Source organism: Apostichopus japonicus, chromosome 22, assembly GCF_037975245.1.
Source record: "Apostichopus japonicus isolate 1M-3 chromosome 22, ASM3797524v1, whole genome shotgun sequence".
In the NCBI taxonomy this organism is placed as follows: Eukaryota; Metazoa; Echinodermata; class Holothuroidea; order Aspidochirotida; family Stichopodidae; genus Apostichopus; species Apostichopus japonicus.
The window spans coordinates 14,406,663-14,433,522 of record NC_092582.1 but is presented as its reverse complement, the minus strand read 5'-3'; the positions used below and the strand labels follow the sequence as shown (position 1 = coordinate 14,433,522).

The window sequence follows — 26,860 nt, the reverse complement described above, 5'->3', positions numbered from 1 at the left end:
TGACACCTACATATGCTAATAAGGAATACACTGTAATGGTATGACGAATTTAGAGCATCTTTTACGTTTAATTTTTATGGGGGGGGGGGGGGTATTTTACATTATTTGATACTAATGGGAACAATAATATGAACAATCTGGTCACTAGGTCCACTTTTACAAGCCTAGCACCCCACCGTCCCCTCAGGACACTTTTGTGTTTTGAATTTATTGCAGTTGCATTCTTGTTTGAGAGTCTTCACATCCAGGGTATGTGCAAGGGATTTCATGAATTGGGGGGTGGGGAGGGGGATAGGGTGAGGAACAAAGCAGTTAAGCCAAATGTGAAAAGAGAAAACCTCTTTCTGTCATTATATTTGGCCATGCCATCGGTGGGGGTTGGCTACACCACTCCTAACTTGTCGTTTTTTCAGCACAGTTTAGAAAAGAAGGTGAGATATATAATTGTTAATCCACAATTAGATTTGTTTTACACACTGTAATATTGCAATGATCAAATCCAAAATGTAAGTAGGAAGAATAAATCACGGATCACACACTGCTTGCTTCAAGAAACTTGATCCTGCAAAAGAAAAAACTGTTCTTGTATTGTTGTAGCACTTAACAGGCTAGTTCAGAGGGCAATCTATGTTTGATATGTATAAGCAAGATATCATCTCATCTGTATTTCGGTTTAAACTATCCACATGCATGCGTTGAATGTAAGTTTATACATTTTGCTTCAAAAGTGAACTTGAAGCAAACACCTGTGATGTCATCGAGGCACAGCTACGAAAACAAACAAAAAACAAAACATGGCTCCAAATATCAAGTATGAAGTTTATAGTACTTTTTCAATTGTCATGATACACAATTCTAAACAAACACAGTCACTTCCAACACTAGAGGTAGATGAAAGATATATAAGAGCAATAAGTGTATTTGGCGCCGAGCAATGGAATAAATTACCTAACCATGTCAAACAATCTGAGAATCTTGCAATTTTTAAAAGAAAACTCAAAACATATTTATTTCCTGGCTAATCACTTTTATACTCAATTTTTCAATATTTGTATTCATTATATTTCATATTTTTGAATTTTCTTTTAGATTTTATATAACATTTTGCATTTTCTATTTTCTCTTTGATTTTCATAACAATTGTATATTTTTGTACATTCATCTAGTCTATTTTTCTACGCCATTTGAGATCTTATGTTTTATGAATGGTTTATTCTGTCTTTGTATTTTGTTGTAAAGCGCAACCGAAAACTTTGTTGGGGTTGCGCTATATGAAATTCAATAAATAATCATAATAATAAGATATATATTAACTCCCCCCCCCACCCAAATAAAGCAACGATTGTTGGAACAGGGTTTCAAAAGCAGTATAAATGTAAAATAATGCCAAAGTTAAAGCTTTCTTTGAATGTGTCCATCTTGTTATTAAAATTATGAAAGAATGAAACAAATACTTATTTTAAGACTATTTATATTGTACTGTCATGTCATGTTTCAAAGCACTTCTACTGACAGTATGAATATCAAGTCACTTAGATAAAGGTCAGGAACTGTTTGTACTGTCAGTACGGGTGCTTTGAAGCATGATGCAAGGAGACAGTACAGAGTTATACACAATAAGAAAATTGTCCAAAATAGCTGCAATTATTACTACTTCTTGTACGATTAAAAGATGTAAGGATTTCTTTCAAAAAGCGGTTACATTATCAAAAATTTCAATTTTGAAACTTTTCTCTAAGAATTGTTACATATTTCTGCACTGTGGTAATTTCACTTAAAGTCTCAGTACATGTTTGCTGATAAATTTCGGAAAACAAATGCTTCTTATTCTAAATGCGCTCTGACCAGGTGGGTTTTAATGGAGAAAAGCTGTCGCAAATGAAAGAAAAAAATTTATTTTCTGTTGCCCTTATGGCGCGAAAGATTTACCCAAAATATCATTGCTTGTTACACAAATGTAACCTATACATAAATATATATACTCGTATCGTCCACTTGTTTGACTCAATTCCACAAGGAATGAAGTTAATCAGTTCAAGGGACTTTTGGACAGACATCTGCAATGTAGGGGAGTTACAAGAGCTGAGCTCTCTCTCCCTACTTCATCCCAAACTACATCTGTCCAGTGATGAGGTGTGGGATACAGGTGAATAGGTGAATATATATACGGACTCGTTAAAAAATCTGAAGAGAAAGACCACCCATTCCTTTCTAACAGACGTTAATGTCTTCTAATTTATTGAGAATCATTTGTCGCTTTCAACTCTAGGATTGCATCCGAGAGCTCCTTAACGCCTTCGATGAATGTATCCTTCTCTAAGTGACTGAATGAGATACGGATAAAGTTTGAAAGACTGCCCGGATTTTTGGTGAATCTGTGAAGCAACACAAAAAAACACCATGCAGATTTATGAATATTTAGTAGTACTGCTTTAATGTTTTACTCTGCAGAGTTTGCTACCTATTATTGGACTGACTCGTCTTGCCAGTATCTCCTTTACCTCCGTTACTATTCGCTACGAATTGCTCTGAAATTCTTCGTCTTGCATGAAAGAGCTAAACTGGCAGATCTGTAAGTACTGCAAACTTTAATAATAAACTTTAATAAATAAACTGCTAATATCTAACCAGTTTCAAATTGAACCAAAGGTTCCCAACATTTTTGTGTTGCATAAGCCTGAGCAAAGCAATCACACAAAACTCAAACAAATATATAAACACACACACGCACATACACACACACACAAAGTTAAATGCACTGGTTTCCAGATATTTTCAGCATAGGAACCAAATAGGGGGAAGAAGGAACAAACAAGAGTAAGGTAAACCCATATTGCAAGCATCAGAGCAGTGGCATAGCCAGCATTCTATTGTTAGGGGGGCAAGATTTTTCTTAAGGGGGGCAACCCCGTGATGGTTGATGGTAGGAATTACCAAGAAATATATGTATTAATGGGCACCTCGTCTGCACAAACACACATCCGATGGTTCAGTGGAACATGACACACTTTCACTTAATTTACCTCTATTGCAGAGACAGAAATACTTCGGTCTGATTACCAAGTTCTGACCTTATATGAAGTATGAACATGAGCCCTGAGGTATGAACACTTGTGATTAGAACTCAATAAATGTAAAAACAAGAAAACCAAGAGGTTTTGAGATTCCTTGGCATCTACAGTAAATATTACTGTAGGTTCATTGTGTACACTTGGTTCCGACCTTTTATGAATATTAATGTAGCATCAACACAAATGTTGTTCCTTGCTATCAGCTCAAGTTTGATGAACAAATTGATATTTTAAAGAATTTGCTTTAAGCTCTACCACTCATTAATATTCATGCCCCCTCATTAATAGTATTGGGGTAGAATTCCGACTTGCAGCTGGAAGGTTAGGGGGTTCGACTCCTGGCCGGGTCATACTGAAGATTTGTTGAAAATCACTCTAAGCCCCGCCCTCTCATTAATATTCATGATATTAGCACCAAAATAAATAGGGATCGTCTACTCATGATGGGTAACCTATGTACCAAGAATGAGATCAATCCACCTTGGGATTGCTGAGAAAACCTAATTTCAAGCTTTTTTGCGAAAAACAACACTTAGCCCCGCCCCTCATGAATAATAATGAGATTGGACAAACTGTCACCATATTCATATAGAGGACTTTCCTCTTGTACCACCAAACCAAGTTCCATGAAAATTTAACTTACGGTTGCGAAGATATTGACATTTGTTGAAAATCACTCTAAGCCCCGCCCACTCATTAATATTCATGATATTAGCACCAAAATAAATAGAGATCGTCTACTCATGATGGGTAACCTATGTACCAAGAATGAGATCAATCCACCTTGGGATTGCTGAGAAAACCTAATTTCAAGCTTTTTTGCGAAAAACAACACTTAGCCCCGCCCCTCATGAATAATAATGAGATTGGACAAACTGTCACCATATTCATATAGAGGACTTTCCTCTTGTACCACCAAACCAAGTTCCATGAAAATTTAACTTACGGTTGCGAAGATATTGACATTTGTTGAAAATCACTCTAAGCCCCGCCCACTCATTAATATTCATGATATTAGCACCAAAATAAATAGGGATCGTCTACTCATGATGGGTAACCTATGTACCAAGAATGAGATCAATCTACCTTGGGATTGCTGAGAAAACCTAATTTCAAGCTTGGCGTCACACACACACAGACACACACACACACATACGCACACACACACACACATACACACATACACACGCAGTCATGACCGCATAGATTCCTACGGCTACCGCCAAGGAATCAAAAAAGTATTTTGAATACATCACTGGATTTCATTTGGGGGGCAAGACTGTAGCACAAAGCAAATTTGGGGGGGGGGCATTGCCCCTCTGCCCCCTCTGGCTACGCCACTGCATCAGAGTGGTCTACTTACTTGTTTCCGCATGCAAATGTTACGTTGTACTTCTTCTGACAGAGCGCCATCAAGTCGTCACAGTTCATATTGGTTGGCAACTGGATCCATACGAAGAAACCTCCCTGAAAGAATAAACAGATAACAACTCTCTCCACTGTAACATTTTTGAAAAACACAGAAAATATTTCACAATCAGAATATGCTCCTACATAGAGAGGCGTCATGATCCCGGTCAGGACCCGGCAAATCTTTTTTTTTTTTGTAATGTTCATTTCTCCTTAATGTAATGTAATGTAATCCAGATAAATGAGAACACACTATTGTTTATCCCATATTTTCCAGTGCCCCCCACCATCTATTCATAACCCATAATTGACCCCGGGGGCCTCTGACTGTAGCCTTCTCAACTCCCCCGTTCCTTCGTTGGGTCTGCCCTAATCCTACAATAACAATCCAGATTATCAGAACGAGTCGATAAGTAGCCTATCCTCGCATTTTATTACCAATTTATAAAACAAACTTTAATTTGCTCAATTTCCCCCCTCCCCCCAAATGCTATTTCCTGTGGAAAAGAGTTGCCCCATCATAATAATGTGATTGTAGGAAACCTGTCACTAAACTGAAAAAGATGACTATAGGATGACGTGATAGGCTTTACCTTGATCTTCTTTATAATGAAATGCACAATATTACCAATAATGTGAACAATAACGTCTGGACAGAAGCACTCCATGTCACCATGGATGTGAACTGCAACAGATTTCAAGACATTTTACACAATCCCTACCAGAACTAACTATTCTTGACTCGAGTCAGGACTGGATTTACCTTCCTAGCGGCCCTGGGCCAAAGATAAATTCTTAAGCCCTCAACTGGCAACCCAATAGGCATTTGATTTTAATTTTAATGCAGATATTATGTTAATTAATATGTATGTTTACAGTGTTTTCACAGTGCAATAAAGATCTTATTCATAGCTTTCCACTGATGTATATCAATTCTTACATCATATAATAACAGGAAAGCAAGGATTCGTCCAATCTTTCTAATAGGTAATTTTCTTCCCTTTGAAACCCATTTTTTACTTCAAATTTTAGAGCCCTCTGGTCTTGGGATTATCTTGATCTCATGACAAATACTGCCCTGACTCCAGTCACTCAGCCCAAAGGTCATTTATTCATTTCAAAATGATTGGACTTACCTCCGGTAATGAATATTTTATGACGCCTTTCAACTTCTCTTCAAAAACCTGTTGCATAGCTACAATCTTCTCCTGGTAGATAAAAAAAAAATGATTTAAAAAAAGAAGTACTTCAAACAGAAGAGCATTTCCACAAGAATATAGTAAAATTGCTCAAAAAAATGAAAAACAAGAGTAAACAATGACAACATACAAACAAAGAAAGAAAAAGAAAAAAGTCAGCAAGTGCTATTTCACAAGGCAACAAACCTTCGACATTTGATAGTTATCCCGTTACTACATCACCATATGAGTGGGTGGGGGTGGGGGGGTTGGTTAATATTTCAGAACGCTCTCTCTCCCACTGTACACTGGTGTCACAACAGGACCACTGTGTCAGGGCACCTGAAAACGTTTTACCAAAATGCTAGTCCTCATGGAGCCTCTACCGGCAATCATAGAATTTAGCACAGTAAACTGGATGAGCCTAGGCCAGAAATAGCCTTGCTTTGTGACCTCACCTCCCCCTACCGACTCCCAAAACAAATTATGGATAGGATAACTCGGCCACCACCCAAACCCCCCTCTGTTTCATCTTATCTAGTGGTTACCTATGCCAATATTTTCCCAATGGAATATTTTTGGGAGGGATACATGAAAGATTTGGTGCTGATATTAAATGCTATCTTTCTGTTTTGATCAAGCTACCTAGTGTAGGATCCTGTTCTTCATGTAAGTTAAAGAGGTCTGTGTACAAATACCACAAAATGTTGTAGATGGCATAAACTATGTTTACTTCACTTAACATGGTCCATCAAATTTACCTTGTACTGCCTGCGCGTCTCTACAATGTGATTTGTAATGGCACCTGACTCCAGTGCCGTTCCCAGTAACCCAGACGTAAAGTGGTTGAAATCTCCAGCGCTGACAAAGTAAGCACTGTTAATGTTTGAGACGAGAAGGGGAAACAAAAAAAGGTGAAAATTATGTCAATCTGTGGGTTTTTCGCAAAATTCCATTGTGGTCTGCTTTCGAAGTTTATACTTTTGATAATTTGCATACGTGTTATATGTGAAAAAAGAAGAAAAACAAGAAATGGGTCAGTTTTCAAGGAGAAAGAACTTAAGACATGTTTTGTGTTTTAATATAATTCTATGTAGACAAAACCCCAAAATCATATAAATTTAGCAAAGAATTGCAAACACATTTTTCAGCTATAATCCATCTGTGCATATAATAAGATGGTTCATAGTTTATTGTAACATTTTTTGGGTTATTTACATGAAAGTACAGCATACACAAAATTGTTCCAATTAGATGTGATCATAACGGCACAAACGATTCATCTACTCGGTGTATTGTCTATAGGGACACAAGAAAATCCCTAATATTTATAGTCAATTCTGCATTAGTTAACTGATTTTGCAAACCGTTATCAAATAGTTAATTTAGTAATGAAACCCAGGCTAGCAGCTTTGGGAGAAAAGGTCAATGCCTAACTGATGAAAAGGCTGTTTTTACCTGCAGGCAAACTTAGCTAGAACCACCGGTGGACCCTCCATCCATCCAATTCGGAGTCCAGGGGCCATTATCTTTGAGAAGCTGTTGTTGGATACAACATTTCCAAAGAAACCTTCATCCTCTTCTCTGTCAAAATATTTGAGTGGCTTTGGTGCGTGTGAAGGAGTCCTTCCGTATGTGTCGAAACTCCAATGCAGTGGACCATAGAGATCATCAGACACCACTAGAAGATGGTATTTACGAGCAATGGCGACCACCGCTTTGCATCTGTCTGTTCAAACATGGAAAACGAATGTTTAAATTATGGGGGTGGCTAACAGCTATATTTAAAGGTAAATGTACGTAAACGTAAGTTGTAGCAGCAGTAACAGTCGTAACAGCAGTAACAATTGTAAAAGCAGTAAGTTGTGGCAGCAGTAAAAGTTGTAACAACAGTAACCATTTTAACAGCAGTAAGTGGTAGCAGCAGTAACAGGAGTAACAGTTGAAACAGCAGTAACAGTTGTTATAGCAGTAGTTGTAGCAGCAGCAGTTGAAACAGCAGTAAAAGTTGTAACAGCAGTAACAGTTGCAACAGCAGTAACAGTTGTTATAGCAGTAACAGTTGTTATAGCAGAAACAGTTGTAACAGCAGCAGTTGTAGCAGCAGTAACAGTTGCAACAGCAGTAACAGTTGTAACAGCAGTAACAGCTGTGGCAGTTGTAGCAGCAGCAGTTGTAGCAACAGTAACAGTTGTGACAGCAGCAATAGTTGTAGCAGCAATAACAGTTGTAAGAGCAGTAACAGCAGAAACAGTAGTAGCAGTAACGGTAGTAGCAGCAACAGTTGTAGCAGCAGAAACAGCAGAAAAATTTGTGGCAGCAGAAAAAGTAGTAACAACAGTAGCAAACTTAGCTAGCAGGTCTATATCATATATTGCAAAAGATTTCTGATTCCCCTATTACTCACTTCTATACACTTTTTTAGCTGATTTTTCCAAGAGAACTTACCTTCTGATAGGCATGCACCAGTGGGATTTTGAAAACAAGAAATGAGATAAACCATGGACCAGTACAGTCTTTCTTTTGAAGGCACAAATCCCTCCTTAGGATAAAATTGTTTCACTGTGCTTTCCAGTTCTTCTGGTAAAATTCCTTTTGTATCCAAAGGAACTGGAAAAGACAACAACAAAAAATCAGATAGAATTTGCTAGAAAAAAAACTTATTAATACTTCAGTACTATTAAAAATTGAAGTCTTTTTCATCAAGGCAAGGCCTTCTCACAAAACTTACAACAACAAAGCCCCTGGTCATTTGTAACTTGTCACACCCACACACACACCCAAGTGTGCACAATTCAAATAGTCACTGCCGGGACACTACACATCTATGCGTCCTCTGTGGTACTCCCAAAAGGGTACAGCCACAAACTGGCACACGCAACATATATTTACAGTTACCTCGCAGATCACCATTTATACACCATCGTTGAAGAGAGGCAGTGGACATTAAATGCCTTGCCTAATAATTATAATTTTATAATTTTAGGTTTACAGTCTTGTTCAGGGCCAAGGCCCTCTCACACGACTTTACAACTTAACCCTGGTCATTGGTAACTTGTCACACCTACACACCAAAGTGTGCACAATTCAATCAATCTCTCCTGGGGCACCACAGTGCACCACAACCATGTGTCCTCCGGGGGACTTCCCATAGGGTGCAGCCACAAACCGGCGCAAACAACTATATTTACAAGTTACCTCCCAAGTTCCCATTTATACACCTGGGTGAAGAGAGGCAATGGAGATAAAGCGCCTTGTCCAAGGACACAACGTAATGATCTGGCCAGGGCTCGAACCTGTAATCCTTAGATCACAAGTCCACTGCCTTAACCACTTGACCACAACGCCCTCACAAGGGACCTCCGACCTAAAATCCTGAAACTGCATGTCTGTAGCCTTTTCATTTTGACCACAACATCCTCCTTGTAATAAACCCAAGGGATATATATACACAGCGGGCATGAAAAAATCATAGATCAAATGAAATAACTTTCAAAATGTTATAGCAGACCCGAGGATGGGACAGTTCTACTAACAAATAAATACATGGGTTTCACCAAACAGTTGGGTATGTTTCCAATGTAATGGCACCTGACACATACAAGTTACACAAACTGTTATGTAATACAATATAATGTGATATAAGAAAAGAACAAAGAAACTCTTGGACAACACATCATTGTTTTAAACCAGTGACCACAGGATGAATCCTATAGTACTCTAAACCAACTCAGCTGTCCAGCCTTAAGTGATCCCTATACAACCATTTTCTTTTCTTGCTGGAGGCGCCAGTCTAAACCCACACAGCGCCTTGCATTCTGTGTAACTAGGGAGCACACTCTCCCCCCCCCCCACATACAGCATTTCAGCCATGACCACTGCCCCATCACGGTGGGTGCTGGACTGAAGTCTGTTTTCTTTGCCTGAGATGGTACTTTCAGACTCATTCTGACTGGAAAGCACATAAAAGTCAGTAACACTTTAATGGGCCCCTCTTAATCTACCCTGTGTGTTTGGCAGATCTCCTGCAGACCCCTCTACCATCACAAAAACATTTTGTGGAAAAAATAGGTCAGTTCCTCTTGAAATCCCTTCCCTGTCCCTTTCTGGGTTGTATCAATTAGAACTGTGGTGTGACCCCTAGTTACACAGTACGGAAGGTAATGTGGCTTCTGACTGGTGCCTCCAGCAAAGAAATGTCTATTTAGGGATCACCACCAACTAAGGGCAGGATAGCTCACAGTTGGTAGAGCGCTGGGCTTGTGATCCCCCCCCCCCCCCCCCAGAGGTCACTGTTTCAAATCCTGTTCTAGCCATTAATTTCTTCGCTCTTTTCCATCGTTTATAATTTTCCCTGGTAAGTTTTCAGCCGTTCGTTAACTCTTATTGAAGTGTCGTCGATCGTTAGGATTGTCTACAGACCACCTACCGTGGATAATCTTTCTCTTTATATCCTTCTCCATCATCTCCAAGGCAAGGTAGTACGAAGGCTCCTCTGCGAAGACGAGATCGCCGGGACTGAAGAACATGGTGCAGAGATGGTATAGGCCGGATGTGGCTCCACACGTAGCCAGTAGTCTCTCTCTGTAAATATATATCGAGCGCAATGCTAGGATACACCAAACCAAAACAGATATTGTTTATAGCTGTAACAAATAAATATAGAGTCCGATGATGGAGGGTTATATTTGTCGCTACGTCGAAGTGTATTCGTCGCCAAACTTCAACGGAGTCTTACCGAGATAAAAGAACATGTCTTGTCTTTATGAACTCTAAGTAATAACTGCCTCCAAATCCCTTCCAAACCCTGTTTAAAGAAAACACGCAGCATTCAAACAAATCATGCATCCCAAGCAAGACGCACAACCGACAAATGCATAAACAGTGTTCACCCCATCACACAGCGCACAGTTGACGCGCACATTAATTCAATCACACATCGTTACATTCCAAACCATCAAGAACAAAGCTGTGTCTTGTTTAAGTTTGAATACCCTTAATAAATAACAAATCAAAATTCAATTCAATAACACATTGTTACATTCCAAACCATCAAAAACAAAACAGTGTCTTTGTTTAAACCTGAAGTATAACTTTAATACAAAAAAAAAATTCAAAATCAAAATTAATTCAATGACACATCGTTACAACATCGTTGATGAGGACGAAATAAAACCATGATCAGAGCCTTCCTGCGACAACTAGAGTAATTTTTAACAGAAGTTTTGTTGATTTGATCTGTAATACTAAAACCCAGTCAACGTGTCGTTTACGTAGATTAGGGGTTTTCAGTCCCTAGAATCATTTAAGTGAGTTAAATCTCTACAGTAGACAAACCATTAAAAGTTTTTTGTTTCTTTTTTATTATTTTGAAAGGTAAATGTAACAAACTTTTGGAATTTCTTGGATATACATCTCCCTCCCACAACCCCCCCCCACCCACCCCTCCCCCTTTCATGCTCAAACAAAAAAAAACAAAAGTTGCTATTAGTACAACAATGCATTTAGACTCTAATTATAGTCCTAATTCACTTTACTCTAAATATGGCTGAGAAATTGGAGAAGGCACCATTGACATCTAAAATTTAAAAAAAAAAATTCTCTGGGTAGGACTCCCAACCCCCCCCCCACCCATCCCTACATGGTTTCAAGGACCCCATGCCCATACACCCTCCTTTATCCAAGATTGGCTCCTGTTGAGGTAGGTTAAACCGTTGACACAAGGACTTGAAATGACGAATGGCTCTTCAAAGTCCTAATAAATATGCCAACTACCTCTGGTAAGTACCAAAGGTGGAAAAAGGAAAAACTCAATCATTCGGCCACAAGACGCAAACAAGAGCACTTACTTCCTCACGTCATAGCCATATTGATCTGTCAGAAATTTTGCCAGCTGAGCACGGAATAGGGGATCTCCCATGCGAAACCCATAGTGAAGCAGATTGCTACCAGTCTTGGCTTCCTCTGTCTATAAGAAATAAGAAAATGAAAAGTGATATCATACCAGAATAGTACCAGTGCATACCAGCATAGTACCAGAGCACACCAGCATAGTACCAGTGCATACCAGCATAGTACCAGAGCATACCAGTAGAGTACCAGTGCATATCAGTAGAGTACCAGTGCATATCAGAGGAGTACCAGTGAATATGTACCAGTGTATATCAGTAGAGTACCAGTGCATATCAGAAGAGTACCAGTGTAAATCAGCATAGTACCAGTGCATATCAGTAGAATACCAGTGCATATCTGTAGAGTACCAGTGCATATCAGCAGAGTACCAGTGCATACCAGCATAGTACCAGTGCATATCAGTAGAGAACCAGTGCATTTCAGTAGAGTACCAGTGCATTTCAGTAGAGTACCAGTGCATTTCAGTAGAGTACCAGTGCATATCAGTAGAGTACCAGTGCATATCAGTAGAGTACCAGTGCATATCAGTAGAGTACCAGTGCATATCAGTAGAGTACCAGTGCATATCAGTAGAGTACCAGTGCATATCAGTAGAGTACCAGTGCAATTCAGTAGAGTACCGGTGCATACCAGTAGAGTACCAGTGCATATCAGTAGAGTACCAGTGCATATCAGAGGAGTACCAGTGAATATGTACCAGTGTATATCAGTAGAGTACCAGTGCATATCAGAAGAGTACCAGTGTAAATCAGCATAGTACCAGTGCATATCAGTAGAATACCAGTGCATATCTGTAGAGTACCAGTGCATATCAGCAGAGTACCAGTGCATACCAGCATAGTACCAGTGCATATCAGTAGAGTACCAGTGCATTTCAGTAGAGTACCAGTGCATATCAGTAGAGTACCAGTGCATATCAGTAGAGTACCAGTGCATATTAGTAGAGTACCAGTGCATATCAGTAGAGAACCAGTGCATATCAGTAGAGTACCAGTGCATACCAGTAGAATACCAGTGCATATCAGTAGAGTACCAGTGCATATCAGAGGAGTACCAGTGAATATGTACCAGTGCATATCAGCAGAGTACCAGTGCATTTCAGTAGAGTACCAGTGCATATCAGTAGAGTACCAGTGCATATCAGTAGAGTACCAGTGCATATCAGCAGAGTACCAGTGCATATCAGCAGAGACATGAAAATACCCAAAGAAAACAAATAAAAACTCCCAGCTTGTATGATTCATAACAATTAAGATGGAAGGTTTTATGGCTTCTGTACTTTACCAGTCGTTTCTGGCAGGCTTCCTTCATAATTTCAGACACTCTGTCCACCATCTTGCATGGTGGGTATCCCTGCTGTAATGGTATCTTCTTACTTGCAGTCGCATCTATTCCATCCAGTTCGCTTTTCCGATTACTCTGCAGACAAGCATTTGCCTCTGGATACATACCTAACACAAATTCACTTGCCATCTTGTTTTTAAAAATGAATCAAATATATCCTGTGGATGAAACAAAAGGTACTCAACACCGTTTGTTTTTGACAAATAACTTGAGAGAAATACAAATGCAAAAGATCAATCGCAATATGTAACACATTTGTGACTCAATATTAGTTTCCAATGTTTCATTCAGGTTCAATTTTCATAAAATGGTGGAAATATTTATACATGTTCCGTGCGGATGTACTGGTCAGGTATACATGTTCATATTATAAGCATAGACTAACGTTGACTCGATCAGTTTCTCCCATGATTTTCTAACATATTTTTTTCTTTTTCACCACAACCCCACATAGAAACAACAATGATGTGAGAACAAGTAATAATGTGTTTTTTATTCTCACTACATGTGCTAGCATGCAGTGTTTATAAATAGTCAAACAATAACATACTCTTGTAGTTGTACACTAGTAAGACATAATAGACTACTGGGCTGAACGTAACCATGCATTTAGTAACTACTGAAAAGTTGAGAGGACCACAACACATCTGTTAATGTTAAGTTTTAAGAGTATTGCTGGTTGACCCTTTTGTAACATTGGAACCGTTATAGGCCAACCCCTTTCAGAATTACAATAGTCAATATTACTTGTAATGAATGCATGAACAAGCTGTTCTAGTACCAACTTATTATTCAGATAAAGTGCTCTGTAGAAAGGGTGGGCTCAAACAGCGCTCCAAGATTCCTCGCATACATATAGCGAAAGGTTATGTATCTTTATCTCCCATTATTGTTGGCAATATAATTGAGGGAACCTTTGTATATTTTGATGACGATGGTTTTGTCATCATTTAATTTCAATTTGTTGAACACCATCCATTCCCTGATATCGAGTAGAGCACACTCAACACAAGTGAAAGCATTCACTTGGATACTTTGAAGATTAGGTATAGGCTAGGCCAAGCTACTGGTACCACGGTGTATGTCACATGACTGTCATGAATGGTACTTTGGTAGTTTTCTTACACTACAGTTACACTGTGTAGCACAATGTCCATATTGATTCAAGTAGGCCAAGCCTATGATAAAGTTTAATCTACGCCTAGCCTAACTAGTTAGGCCTGACCGAAATTTGGCATACAAGGTTAATCAGTATTGTAAGCTAGATAAAGAAAGATAACTAGGACTAAAGTCCGAGGACTTATCTACCGTAAGTTTGAATATGCACTTGAGCAAAACAGTAGCGTAACTGGCTATACAGCTAAGCTACCCTAACTTTAGCCTGGACTATGCCTAACTTACGGTGGGTGGGACCTACGGAAACCTACCGCTGCCTAAAGACTGAGTAAAGCTTACTTTGGAAAATATAACAGTGCAGTGACAGAGCCACAGACTGAATGATGTTGAGAGTAAACGAGATCGAAAGTAGTCGCAGATTATTGTAAGGGCTTATGCCTTAGTTTCATTACTAGTCTATTGTATGACTTCACTCTTATGGTGTAACTTACGAACCACAAGCAATCAGCAAATAGCTTCATGAACCTTGTCTTCTGCTGTCGCTAGTAGCAGACGGCAATGAAGTATTGCAAGTGTCATGTATTGTTAATGTTGTCCAACAAACAATTCAATAGGAAAGGCGCTCAAGGTCACCATGCAAACGTTCAAATTCGTCAAAATGCAAAAAAACATGAAAATTCCCGACTTGCACCCTTTTAAATCTGGAAAAATAACAACAATCTGGTATAATGTCGTCATAATGTCAATCTTTTTCAATTGTTGACATTTTGACGAGCTAATGCATGACACCAACATTTTTGTAATCTTGATTAGTTGGTGGTCGACAAAATGTCAATTTTCAGACTCTTGTCATTTTGACGAAATGTTGATCTCATCAAAACGTCAGTGGCGTAGCTACGGGGGTTTTTACCCCATTCCCCACAGGGAATGGGGTAAAAAATATGTTGTAAAAAAAAATAATAATAAGTGCGATTCACTAATATTTTTTGTTCAATAATTTGGGAAATAGAGTTACACAATTTTCTCGTCTGCATCTGGCAGAATAAGAATAATACAATATCTGTAGTAATCATGAGAATGGTCACACAGCATGGCATGGCAATGGTCGATGCGACGATTGCGACCATACACCACGAACCTTGTTGTGCTGCGCGATATCGATATCTGCTGAAAATATGTTCAGTGCTTCCACCTAGCGCAACAATCTTTCAACAGATTGGCTCCGTTTGTACTGAGCCGAGGTATCAGGTATTCATATATTGCCTCGAGTCAAATGAATATATGCAGGCGCGGATCCAGGGGGTCCGGACCCCCCCTGCTCTTGGCCCCCCAAAAAAGAGAAAAAAAAGAGGAAAAAAAAGAGAAAAATAAAAGAGAAAAAAAGAGAGAAAAAAATAATTAAATTAAACGCCAATTTTAAACATGTAGGACGTCAGAAAAGCGGTTATCCTCACAAGTCAGCCAGTTGTTTCTTTTCCGTCAAATGAACTATAGTGTGCACGCGTGCTACAAAAATGCCTAACAATCTCAATTTTCAGACCGAAAAGTTTCAAAATTGAGGTGCTGTTCGATTTTTTTTGGGCGGTGAGGTTACAGAGCGGTAGGCTGCTAGGATGCGCTAACGAAAACCCCTCACCCTTCCAGAATCCTGGATCCGGCCCTGCATCAAACAGTGGTGACGGAACGGGAGGGGATTGGGGGCTAAATGCATTATGATTTTTGTATCATCTCAACTCATCTGATATGTAATACCATATTTCATAGATTGTTTTTTTCTCATCAATTGAGAAATTGCAGACATGAGATCCATATTTTCAGGCTAGGTACATGCAGCTTAGAATACTCGGGAAGTGCCGTTTTCGGCCATCTGGGGGGTTTGTAAAGCCAAAAATGTTCTTGTACGCTCCGCGCCAACCGATGATGGCGCTCCGCTTAGATAGTCTTACGTTCAGGCGCGGCTGGACCAGTCAGACCCCCTGTCACAAATCCTGCATCCGCCCCTGATATGTCATTGAATATTCCACAAAACAACTTTTTTATGGCCACGAAACTGTCGAAACATGATTTCCCACTACTGGTAGAGATATAAAATATTGGGAATTCTGAAATTCCTGCAAACATGCGGCTGTGCCTGTTCACTACTCACTACTGTATCGCCTTAAAAAATGATGAGTGGAAATTGTTTCTCCAGGACCGTATCGTATCGTGGGTATCGAGTGCGTCTGATATACGAATGTACGTAGTACGTACGTACGTACGTCTATGATGATATGCACTGTACTGTACTGATAAAAACATAGGTGAATTCCACTCCATGGGAGTGATCACTGAGCACATTCCGGTATAAGAGTGAATTTCCACTCCATTGGAGTAAATCTTAACTCCTAATAGAGTTATATTCACTCATATTAGGAGTAAGGGTTAACTCCAATAGAGTTAAATTTCACTATTAATTTGAAGTGCGCCGAGTGATCACTCCAATTGAATGAAATCCACTCATTTGTTTTTAGAGTGTTGCTAGATATATGAAGAAGAAATTTACATACCAATACATGTTATCGGTCATCGATTGGCACAAAAACCCAGATTCTGATGACAGCTGCCTCAAGAAACCCTAAAAATGGCCTAATTAGCACCGAGCCACCAATGTGGACCATTACCGAAACATCGATGCGTGTTAGTCTTCCATCCCCTTCCTCTAATGCTATTTAAGTCCACATGTGGGCATATCCTATACCGGTATAGCCCACAGGGGGTTGAGTTGGGAGAAAGGCCTTGACACCTTGAAACGACAAATGATGCCAACTTCCCTCAAGTTAAAAGTCTGGCTGAGTTGGCAAGGCCAGTCAGCATGAAAGAGAAAAAACTTTTTTGCATTTCTGTCACCAAAGTTGCACATCTTTTTGGTTGCTATTTTGCCTCACAGGTGCCATCTCCTGCGATCTGGGGGGTACTGAAATCTCAAATTTTCTCTGTACGCTCCGCGCCAACCAAGGTGGTGCTCCGCTTAGATAGTAACCTCCGACCCCCCCCCCCACAAGAAAGAACAGCCCCCCATGGACCCCCCCCCACTAAAAAATCCTAGCTACGCCACTGCAAAACGTCAATTGCCATGTCTTTTCTTCGCAAGTTTCCTATGCAAGTTTTGGTCCCACAATGTCTTGGAGAAAATTTGAACCAATAAGATATGATTTAGCGGTCGACTATAGACTGAACAAGTTTAACAATAAAATGCTATATTTTTAGGCTATCGCTTGGCTTATCAATTACCCACCTTTACTCAGTAGTAAACAATTTTCGTAAGCTGCTTCTAGGAGGTCTAAATTGGTCAAAAGTTGCCTCAATTGACCCAATTTTGCACCGCATGTACTTTCATTCATGCTCTTCAACATCAAAGCCCCCTTCCTCCTCTCCCCCACCGAAAAAAATTGTGCTTGACAACGTATAAAAAGAGATGTTCTCCTGATGCTTTTCGGCACTTTTCCTGTAGAGTATGCCACCCTAAAGAAAGTAGCTGAAAGTGTCTACTGTTTTGAACGAATATGGTAAAGCGCCCTCTATTCCCTTTCCCCAATAAATGAACAGCTTCGGCCCTACTCTAGGTTATTGTGTTAGTATACTTTCTACATGTCATTAAAAGGGGCAAGTTCATGCAGGACAACTAAAATTTGTGGCTTAATATCTGATGTAAGACTACGCATCAAAGCCAAAGTAAGCTTATATGCACGTGGTGGACTCAATCTTTCAAATTTCATAAGTTATGGAAACGAGTTATATGAAAAAGTCACCCCAATCCATCGCGATCCCTTTATCTAAGATTTAAGGAACATATTAAAAATATCACCTGGAGTGGGCGGAACTGAAATAATTTTTGCAAATATCGCAAAAACTTTCGTTAACAGTGTCGCCGATATACTAACTTAATTGAACGTTGGGTCTCAAATTATCACTGACAGCTTATTTTTTAGTAAATCTCAAATATATTCCATATTTTCCCTAAGAAAGACTGATAACACATTTCCAGACTTGTGATTTATGACCAAGCCATCCTACTTCTCTACATTGTCCCGTATAAATTCAGAGGCGTTACGTCTATAAACTATTATATTACGTAAGGTTTTCCATGTGAGCCGTAAATGTACGGCTCTTGAGTAAGTCAGAGCCGTATATAGAGATATACGGCTCTGGAGTAAGTTATTGCATACCGCCCTCTAATAGTGCCCTTTCGTTGGCTTCTTTCCAGATCAATGCCATCACGTCCCTCTAAGATCGATTTACATTACAATTCATTATCAAATATATATATATATATATATTAATATATATATATATAAAGATGCCTGACAGCCATAAAATTGAATCCCTTTAGGATTAATGAAGTATTTAAAGGGTGCACAACAAAGCCATCATCTTTAGCTAACTATGACTGAGATCGTTGTGAAGGATCAACTCCGCCAAACAGCTAAAGAAAAAGATTTTTGTCTTCATTTGCGAGATATCCTATTTTAAAAGTTATACCCGGAGCTGTCAGTGGTGTCATAGTGCCACTAGGGTCTGAAACTTTCGAATTTTCTTACTTTTATCTTTTCAGTTCCAAGGTAGAATGTTAACATTGCCATCTTTAGGTCATGTTAAAATGTTTAAATTATGTTTGATGCAGCATTTGCAAATGAACTCATCTCGGCCATTACAGAAAATTAACATTGTAGTTGCAAACAGGTGTGATATCGTAGAAGCAGTGTGCTACTATGATATCACATCTCTTTGCTTCAAGTTCACTTTATAGTACATACAACCTGCGACAACTTCAATTAACAATATTTCGAGAATGCCATTGTGGGAAATGGAGAAAAATTGCTACATGTGGATGCTAGAAGGTCTTTCATCCCTAAAAAAAAAAAAAAAATCCTATCCTGTTTAAGTACCGAAGATAAGTTGCAATAAGTTAAATAAAGACTGAAATTGAATCAATTATGTTTGATCGAGAGAGAAGAATTAATGAAACATTTGGTTATTTTAAATCCCCTCCCCGTCCCCCCCCCCCAAAAAAAAACCAATGCGAAAAATATACTATCATTAATCTTAATAGTGTTATACACTTCAACACGCATCTCGTCAGTTAAAACACTTGGTGTATAGCGGTGAGAGTTTCCGACCCACAACCCCTTAAGTTTCCCGTTCCACATTCGTCACCAGGGACAAATTGCGCTTGACCTAATCAAAATTTCATTAGTATTGAGGCGTCTTTCTATTTCTGGTTGGGAAATTGGGTCTTTCAAACAAACTTCGCTCAACACTATATACAGGGTTGCACTGCAATGTTGATGAATAGAGTGCCCCATACAGTACCGTATGTAGGACAGTGTTCATACACGATCATCATCACATTGAAAGAATTTCAAATGAACTATTTTATCTTGGGCGGGGGAGGGGGGGGGGGAGGCCTATTCATGGGAGGCAGATCTGGCGGCCGTAAAAAGTTACTAGCGGCTAAACAGAATCAAACGGATTTTCGCCGTTTGAGACGATGGTGCTTGCGGTGGGTGAACCTCCAGGCGGGCCGACAGTACTTGTCTTTTGTTGTTGAAGGATCTGCTGACTAGGGTTATGTAGGTGGACGGGGGGGGGAGGAGGGGGGTTTTATTTTTTTGTAATAAGGTTCTATTTCAGTTCGTAGTGCCGTTTCGGCCGTGGCATTTTACTTCCACTGGGAAACACGTAAAAATTTTGTTTGAGTTTACTGCTTTGATCTTCCAGTGGATCAGATGCTTACCCCTTGCCAGCCCCCTACCCCCCCCCTCACACACATTGCGGAAGCAATTGACTACAAAGGGGGAAATAGGCTAGGTATCATAATGCGACGCGCACTTCGTTATGAAGGTCATGTTTAGGCTTTTGTCCCATGCATAAATTCTGATTTCTCGATATTATGATTTCCCGTACTCTTTATCATGGAAACAGTACCATGACTATCTTTGCTCTCTAGTTTAATACTAATAACTTACTACTTTGCTGCAGCTATTAATTCCTTATTCGTCAATGTTTTGTTCAGTAAAGCCAGAAAAACAAGAGACATTAGCTACAACATGCAACAAATGGATTCTAAAAAAATCCTGGCGCTATACTAATGTGTCTGTAATATGTATGTGGGCGAACTTTATTTAGTGTATTTCCGGGAACAGTGAAAAATAATGGAATGAGTTTTGTTTTTACCGGACGTCGGAATCACTTGAACCAAAATTCTGGTATTGTCTTCGATTTAAGTCAACTTAATATTTTAGTGATGTTGCGTTTCATTTTTATTTGCTTTTCCCGGTAGGAATAAAGTTTCATGCTGACCCTCTTTTTATCACTTAAAACCAATAACATTTTGTTTGAGTTTTTTGGCAAGATTTTTTCGATACTACTTATTTCTATATAATACCAACTCTCTCAATTTTTGTGTTTGTTTCTTGGATAGCGTCCCAATGACTTAAAAATTAACAATCTGCCGAATTAAAAGTTAATTAAGTATCATCGTGTCGGTATGATTGAACTCATCAGGAAATGTATTGCTGTATGCATGGCATTTTTGGGAGGGAAGATAAACCTGTTCTGGTAATTGAGGCACGATCAACTGTTATTACTTCCGGTTACAAGAAGAAGAGGCGGATACGGTTTGTCTCGGTGATTGGTTAAATGGGCTTTGTCTTTCTTTATAAACCATGCATGCTTTGTTGTATGCTATGATTATAGGCACTATATATACACATAGACTGTGTAGAATATCAAATCAAATCTCCGTGCAAGGAATCTTCATAAACCGCTCCAAGGAATGGTCACGGGTGGTTAGTCATGCTAACTTCGACTCGTTCCTTAGCAACGGGGTGACACATGAACTTTGCCAGGTTTTAGAGTTAGGGAAAAGGGCATATATAGGCTACATTTAATGGCTACCAGGAGAAAGAAGCCACAAAAAAAAAAACAGTATCACTAATTCATCACCAGTAATGCTTTTTAAAATATCTGTTCAACCTTTCTAATAATTTGTAGACTGATAAAACCGCCAGCAAATACAAATAGTTTTGATATAAAATACTTGCCATTTACTTGTCCAAAGAAACTGAAAATCCTTGAGCAATATTTAAAAAAATGCCATCACTCTGTGACTTTATTCTTGACGTCATCAGTTGAATAACCTGGAAGGCTATAAATTTCCTGTATATATGGTAGCTGTGAAACAGTTTGAGTATTTAGGAGGGGCGCGGCGGGGGTTGGGGGCTGAAAATCAAGAACGATGCATGATTAAGACCTCTCTTTCTATCTCCACAAATCTCTCCCCACCACACCCCCACCCTCTCCTAAATAGCAAACAAACAAGTAAACCAACAAACAAAGAAACCTGTACTGCAAACACAATTTTGTCTAATACTATATTTGACGTTAATAGCTTGAGAGGTTTTTCTTTAATTCCACCCTAAATTCTAAGTTTTTAAAATATCTTTTTCTTTCTTTCTCAATAATTAATATTCATACGCAACAGCCCTAAATTATCTTCCTAGTTTTATTTTTCGTAAAGATCTGTTAAATCTGTGAATTAAATCAACTGATTGCACATATGACGTTATAAACTGACTTCTTCTGAACTATTTTAATTAACAAACAAACAAACACTATGATTGTTATTGGAGTGTCTCTTAACAGGCACGATAAGTTGTTCCAATTCTGTTTCCTAATACGTATCGAAAAATTCGGTGTTTGTCTACGTATGGACGGGATGGGGGGGGGGGGGTGGGAGAGCTACCAGTAACTGTTGATTTATAACTGACGTTTATTTAGGTGACTTATGTATGAACTACACCGTTTGGGGTTTTATGAAACCACCCCACCCCTCCCTCCATCCCCCCCCCCCAAACAAAAACGACAAAATGACTGAATATATCTAAATAACCTTGTATCGCTCCTGATATTTAATCTATAAAACGATGTTTGTAAGTTGAATTCATTGCACTCTTACTTTGAGTTAGTGGAAAACTTAGTCATAAGTTACACGAGAACTATTGATCAGAGTGAACGAATATTCCCTACTTTTAATGCTTATTAACTACAACGTAGTAATTGCATACCAGCACAATGACGGCCATTTTGTTTTTATGTCGTCTGCAATCCGCACACAAGCACTGAGCAGGTGTTTAAGCGACACGAAATCTTCATAGCTTAAAAAGCAAAACTAACAAAAACAAAAACTAGGACAGGGTAATGACATACAGAAGGCTAGAACTGCGATGTTTTGTTGTTTGTTTGGCAAGATATCAACAGATCGAATCGAAATCGGTTACTATAAGTATATGATAGATACATCTATAATAATTGGTGTCAGAAATATAGCTCAATATTTTGGTCAAATTTTATTGACCCCGGTGGGACCACTCTGGAGTTTAGTTTAATGATGACGTCATAACGTAGGATCGTGGTATTAAGTTTCATTAAGTTCTTAATCTTTCAATTTCTCAGGATATATAAATTGATTCCGGTCTTGTTTTGTAAAATCGTCGGGTAATTCTTTGTTATATATAATGCTACGCACCATTTTCTACCCACGCAAGGTTATTGTTTGCTTCTTCACAAAGGAGAGTTATATACAACTCGATCAAATTCAGTTATGCTTTCAAAACCGATATAATAATAATAATGATATATAAATACAGTGCTTTACTTAAAATAATATCTCAAAGTAGTTTACATGGGACTATAGTAAAATTTAAAAAAATAAATAAATAAAGTACAAAATAAAAGGTACATAAGAGTAATGGAAGGAATAAAGTAGTCAAAGCAAAATCAGAAAATCAATCAATCAATCAATTAATGGAACTAATATAAACAAGGTTAAAACAAATGAAAACAACGTTCAATATATAGACGTGGTTCACAGAATATGAAACGCCCTATCACTACAAAACTTAGATTTACTCGTAAAATTCGGGGATTTCAAGCGAAGAATACATCCACTACAATGCCCTGCCAACAGTTCACTCAAGTATATATTAACTCTTAGAAGCGTAAGTCGAGGGCCCGGCTAACAATTGTTCCGAACGGACCAGGGCCCATTGTCCCCGATTTGTAAGGGTCCCACAATTAGAACGAAAAAAGGTGACATATTAGAATTTGTTCTGCAATTATCTTTAAATAAATAATTTGTGCTGCCCAACAGTGGCGTCACCAGACTTTTCAGTCTGGGGGGGCACAGGGGGGCACCAGCATTTGATGGGGGGGCACTTAGGTGGATACGGATCAACGTCCTGGGGAGGGGTCTAAGGGGAGGGGGTGCCCCTCCAGGCGCAGCGGAACGGGAAAATTATTGGGGGGGGGCTAATGTGTAGAGACTATCTAAGCGGAGCGCCACCATCGGTTGGCGCGGAGCGTACAAGAAAATTTGGGGTTTTTCAAACCCCCAGATGGCCGGAAACGGCACTTCCCGAGTGTTTTATGCTGCGAATACCTAGCCCTAAATTATGGGTCTCAAGCCTGCAATTTCTCAGATTGCACGTAAAAGTCTGTAAAAACATTGTAATTTGTATATTCGATGGTGTTTTAAGAGAGTTGCTATTACTCGTAGTGTACTCGCAAAGACGTTTTTGAGTGTAGTAAGGGGATGTTGGAGAACTGGCTGAAATGAAGCAAGTCATTGGCCTAAGACGAAGTTGTGTTGCGCTTACCGGTACTCACACTCACTGCTTCCACTTTTCACGGGGCGTGAAGACGCGGTTGGGGTGACAATATGGTCTATAGCCAGGGGACAGGCCGAGGGTCCCCCAGCATTTACTAAAATTATTACACCTATATAGTATACGTGTGCATCGGACAGATCGACAAGTATGCATTGAAAAATGGGCAGATGCACGTTTCGGAGCCTTGGTAAATATTGGGGGGGGGGGCTTATCATGCATTTGCCCCCTCAACTTTTTCATACGGGGATGAGCCCTCTAAGCCCCCCGGTTCCGCCGCCACTGCCCTCCCCCTCCCCTTTGGAAAATTTGCGCATACGGAGGATGGGCTATAGATGCAAAATGCTGCCACATTTGATGCTAAATTCGATCTGAAGATATCTCCAGAAATTGCTCTTTTTGAGGTAATGATTTTAACAAGGCGCAGAATTTTGCAGAGGATATGAACCACATGCTGTCGATATTATGCCTAACCCTATCAATAGAACCTACATTTGTTGAATTAATGTGTGCATGACCCCGACTCCTTTCTTGTCCTTCTCGTTTTCGCCCATTATCTATTAAGATGTAACAGGTTCCAGCATCGTTATTGGCTCCCATCAGGGATCTCACCATGCAATCCAAAGTTTGATCACACATCGAGTATGGCTCAGTATGCAGGTGTGAACATTCGCCATTTGTTCCTACAAGCATCTGACCTCAAATGACCTCTGCACCCCCTACACAACAGGGTTAATATATGGGTCCACAAATATAGGCATATGTATGGTGCCTGCGGACCCTCACATTCTCACATTTTGTCAGCTCCTAACCTGTCAACTTCAGACCAAGGCAACATATTGCAGTACCCTCCCTTCTCACAGCCATGTAGCTCGCGAAGCGGACGTGTATATCCGCTGGTATGGCGTGAGCACTGACACATTCAATGTAAATATCGACACCTGTTGTGTGGCGCGGGTTACGACTTCGATACCCGACGTTCAAGGATAAACTTGTTCATTTTTTCGCAGCTCATTTGAAGAAAATACGAATTACTGTGCTTCTTTGTCCTTATGAAAAACCAACTCAGATGATGGGAGTTGAATATAACAAAATATATATATATATTTTTTTACCAACCCAAATCTCAGATGGGGGGCGGGGGGCACTCGGGGGGGCACTAGGTTTTCCAGGCTTTCCCCTGGCCCCCCCCCTTGGCGACGCCACTGCTGCCCAATACACTTATAAAAGTTAATTGTATACACATTTATTGACATATACAGGGATGTGCCCACACTGGGCGGCCCCGCCCAGCACTAAAAATTACCGCCCAGTACTGTCTTAAAAATCGTGAATCCCGCCCAGCACTATTTTCATCTAATATCCCGACATTCCTAACAATATATTCAACATAAATTGGGTTTAGCCTATGCCAAAATCATGCAGACTAATAGTGCATCAGTTACGCATGCGAGAAACATTACTTACGGCTCTCAATCGGTCCCTTGTAAAATCTCTTTGAAACAAACTAATAACTTTTACCAGGTACCGTACGTAATATATTTCACTAAAAAAAAATCAAAAAAGTAAATTGTTAGCAAAACTAGTACTTGTTTATGTGCTTAAAAAGCTACACAAGTGCCAGCATTTGGCATCTGAGCACCTTCAAAAATCGAAACATTTCTCAAAGGGGAGGGAGACAACCCCCCCTCCCCCAGACCCCTCCCCCAGGACGGCGATCAGTATACCCGGCACTCAGGAAATCCTGGGCACATCCCTGCATATATATACAATTTCGTCTACGTTGATTGCTTGACGAGCAGTACGGGGCCCCAAAATTGTTCATGGCCTATGCAACCTCCCAGCCCCTCCCCCCCCAAGAAAAAGGTGAATCTGCATCTGCCTATGCCATATATACACCATCTTCATAACCGACGGACATTTGTAACGTACACTGTGCAATTAAAACTCTGTGCAACATAACTTGTTATGACTATCACGGGTTTTGGGGTATATATGTTGCCAGGTGACTAAACCATTTTTGGGTCAAGAAGAAATCAATCAAGATGACTTTTACGTCCGATCAGCAATTTATAACGAAATCTGACGTATATGCTCAAAATAAGAATGTGATTAAATGGGATTCTAAGACCATAACCCTGTCTAAGACCATGCAGCCACATGTGCGGGAGTAGGGGATGTGGGGATGTTGGTTGGGGGGGGGGGCAAAGTTAAATTTTCCATAAGCATGCAGTTAACAGTAACCCTATGTTTAACGAGAGAGTATAGTTCTTTACTGCTTTGATCTTCAAGTGAATCAGATTTTTTACCCCTGCCCCCCCCCCCCCCGCCACTCATTGCAGTGGCACATGAATTCTTTGCACCAAATGGAGGTTCATCAGCAACTATTCCGTACGATGAACTTAACAAAAAATCGATTTGAACTTCAGCAATTCGTCGTCCAGGCACTATTTTCATAAAGGTATAAATTCATTTATACACAAACTAATGGACATTTTTTAAAAGAAGTGCAAAAAGACGAAAGAAAGAAAGATTCTTTAAGAATCACAGAGAACAATGACGATATCGAACAAAGAACGTAATCCCATTTTTACAATGACGGAAACATCAAGCGAGTGGAGGTTACATTTCCTTGCCATACTTTCGGTTGTCTAGAACAAGCCGACATCGCTATTTAGGTCTAGTTCACGTGTAAGTTTCTTTGAAGTTAAATATGAGTTAATAATGGTGTTTGTTACGTTAGATCGTATAAGACACAATGCAGGAAAGTTTGGAATATCAATGAAATTCGAGAATTGAAACTTACAAAACTCTTGTCTTAAAATTTTATATGGACCTCAATACATTGTATGAAATTTTCCCTGTACCCGCACACTGGTATAGACATCTCTACGGAAGCGTAGAAAAAATCATGTCAATCGACGCTTTGGTGAAATGCAAGAATTCGTCAAAATGACAAGAATTTGGAAATTGCCATTTTGTCGACAAATAACCAACTCATCAAAATTACAAAAATCTTAAAATTGCCGTTTTGCCGAGATGCATTAACTCGTCAAAATGGAGACTATCTGAAGATTTCAGTGTTGACGACATTATACAAGTTTGAAGAGTACAAGTCGGTAAT

The 26,860-nt window shown here is 39.5% G+C and overlaps 1 protein-coding gene across 5 annotated transcripts; it reads right to left on the bottom strand.

Moving 5' to 3' along the window:
• Nucleotides 1-807: 807 nt before the first annotated feature.
• On the bottom strand, nt 808-14,626 carry LOC139964202 (2-aminoadipate transaminase-like). Of its 5 annotated transcripts, none has more exons than XM_071965620.1 (10): nt 14,528-14,626; nt 12,857-13,074; nt 11,509-11,627; nt 10,089-10,243; nt 8,108-8,269; nt 7,118-7,388; nt 6,421-6,535; nt 5,618-5,689; nt 4,435-4,538; nt 808-2,375 (listed from the first exon to the last, which is right to left on the bottom strand). In XM_071965620.1, the coding sequence occupies exons 2-10, from the start codon at nt 13,043-13,045 to the stop codon at nt 2,237-2,239; spliced, it is 1,326 nt and encodes a 441-aa protein (XP_071821721.1). In that variant the 5' UTR covers nt 13,046-13,074; nt 14,528-14,626; the 3' UTR covers nt 808-2,236. The 5 variants fall into 5 exon arrangements, with proteins under 5 accessions (XP_071821721.1, XP_071821719.1, XP_071821720.1 ...); XM_071965618.1 differs by having other exon boundaries at nt 14,524-14,606; XM_071965619.1 differs by lacking the exon at nt 14,528-14,626 and adding an exon at nt 14,471-14,520.
• Between the last annotated feature and the right edge of the window lie 12,234 nt (nt 14,627-26,860).

What these genes read in the sequence shown, in the direction of transcription:
- LOC139964202 (XM_071965620.1), bottom strand. Translation starts at nt 13,045, where the DNA reads ATGGCAAGTGAATTTGTGTTAGGTATGTATCCAGAGGCAAATGCTTGT. An exon ending in TAAAATATTCATTACCGGAG is followed by an intron (nt 4,539 to 5,617) that starts GTAAGTCCAATC and finishes TTATTCTTTCAG; the next exon opens with GGAGGTTTCTTCGTATGGAT. An exon ending in ACATTTGCATGCGGAAACAA is followed by an intron (nt 2,376 to 4,434) that starts GTAAGTAGACCA and finishes GTTGCTTCACAG; the next exon opens with ATTCACCAAAAATCCGGGCA.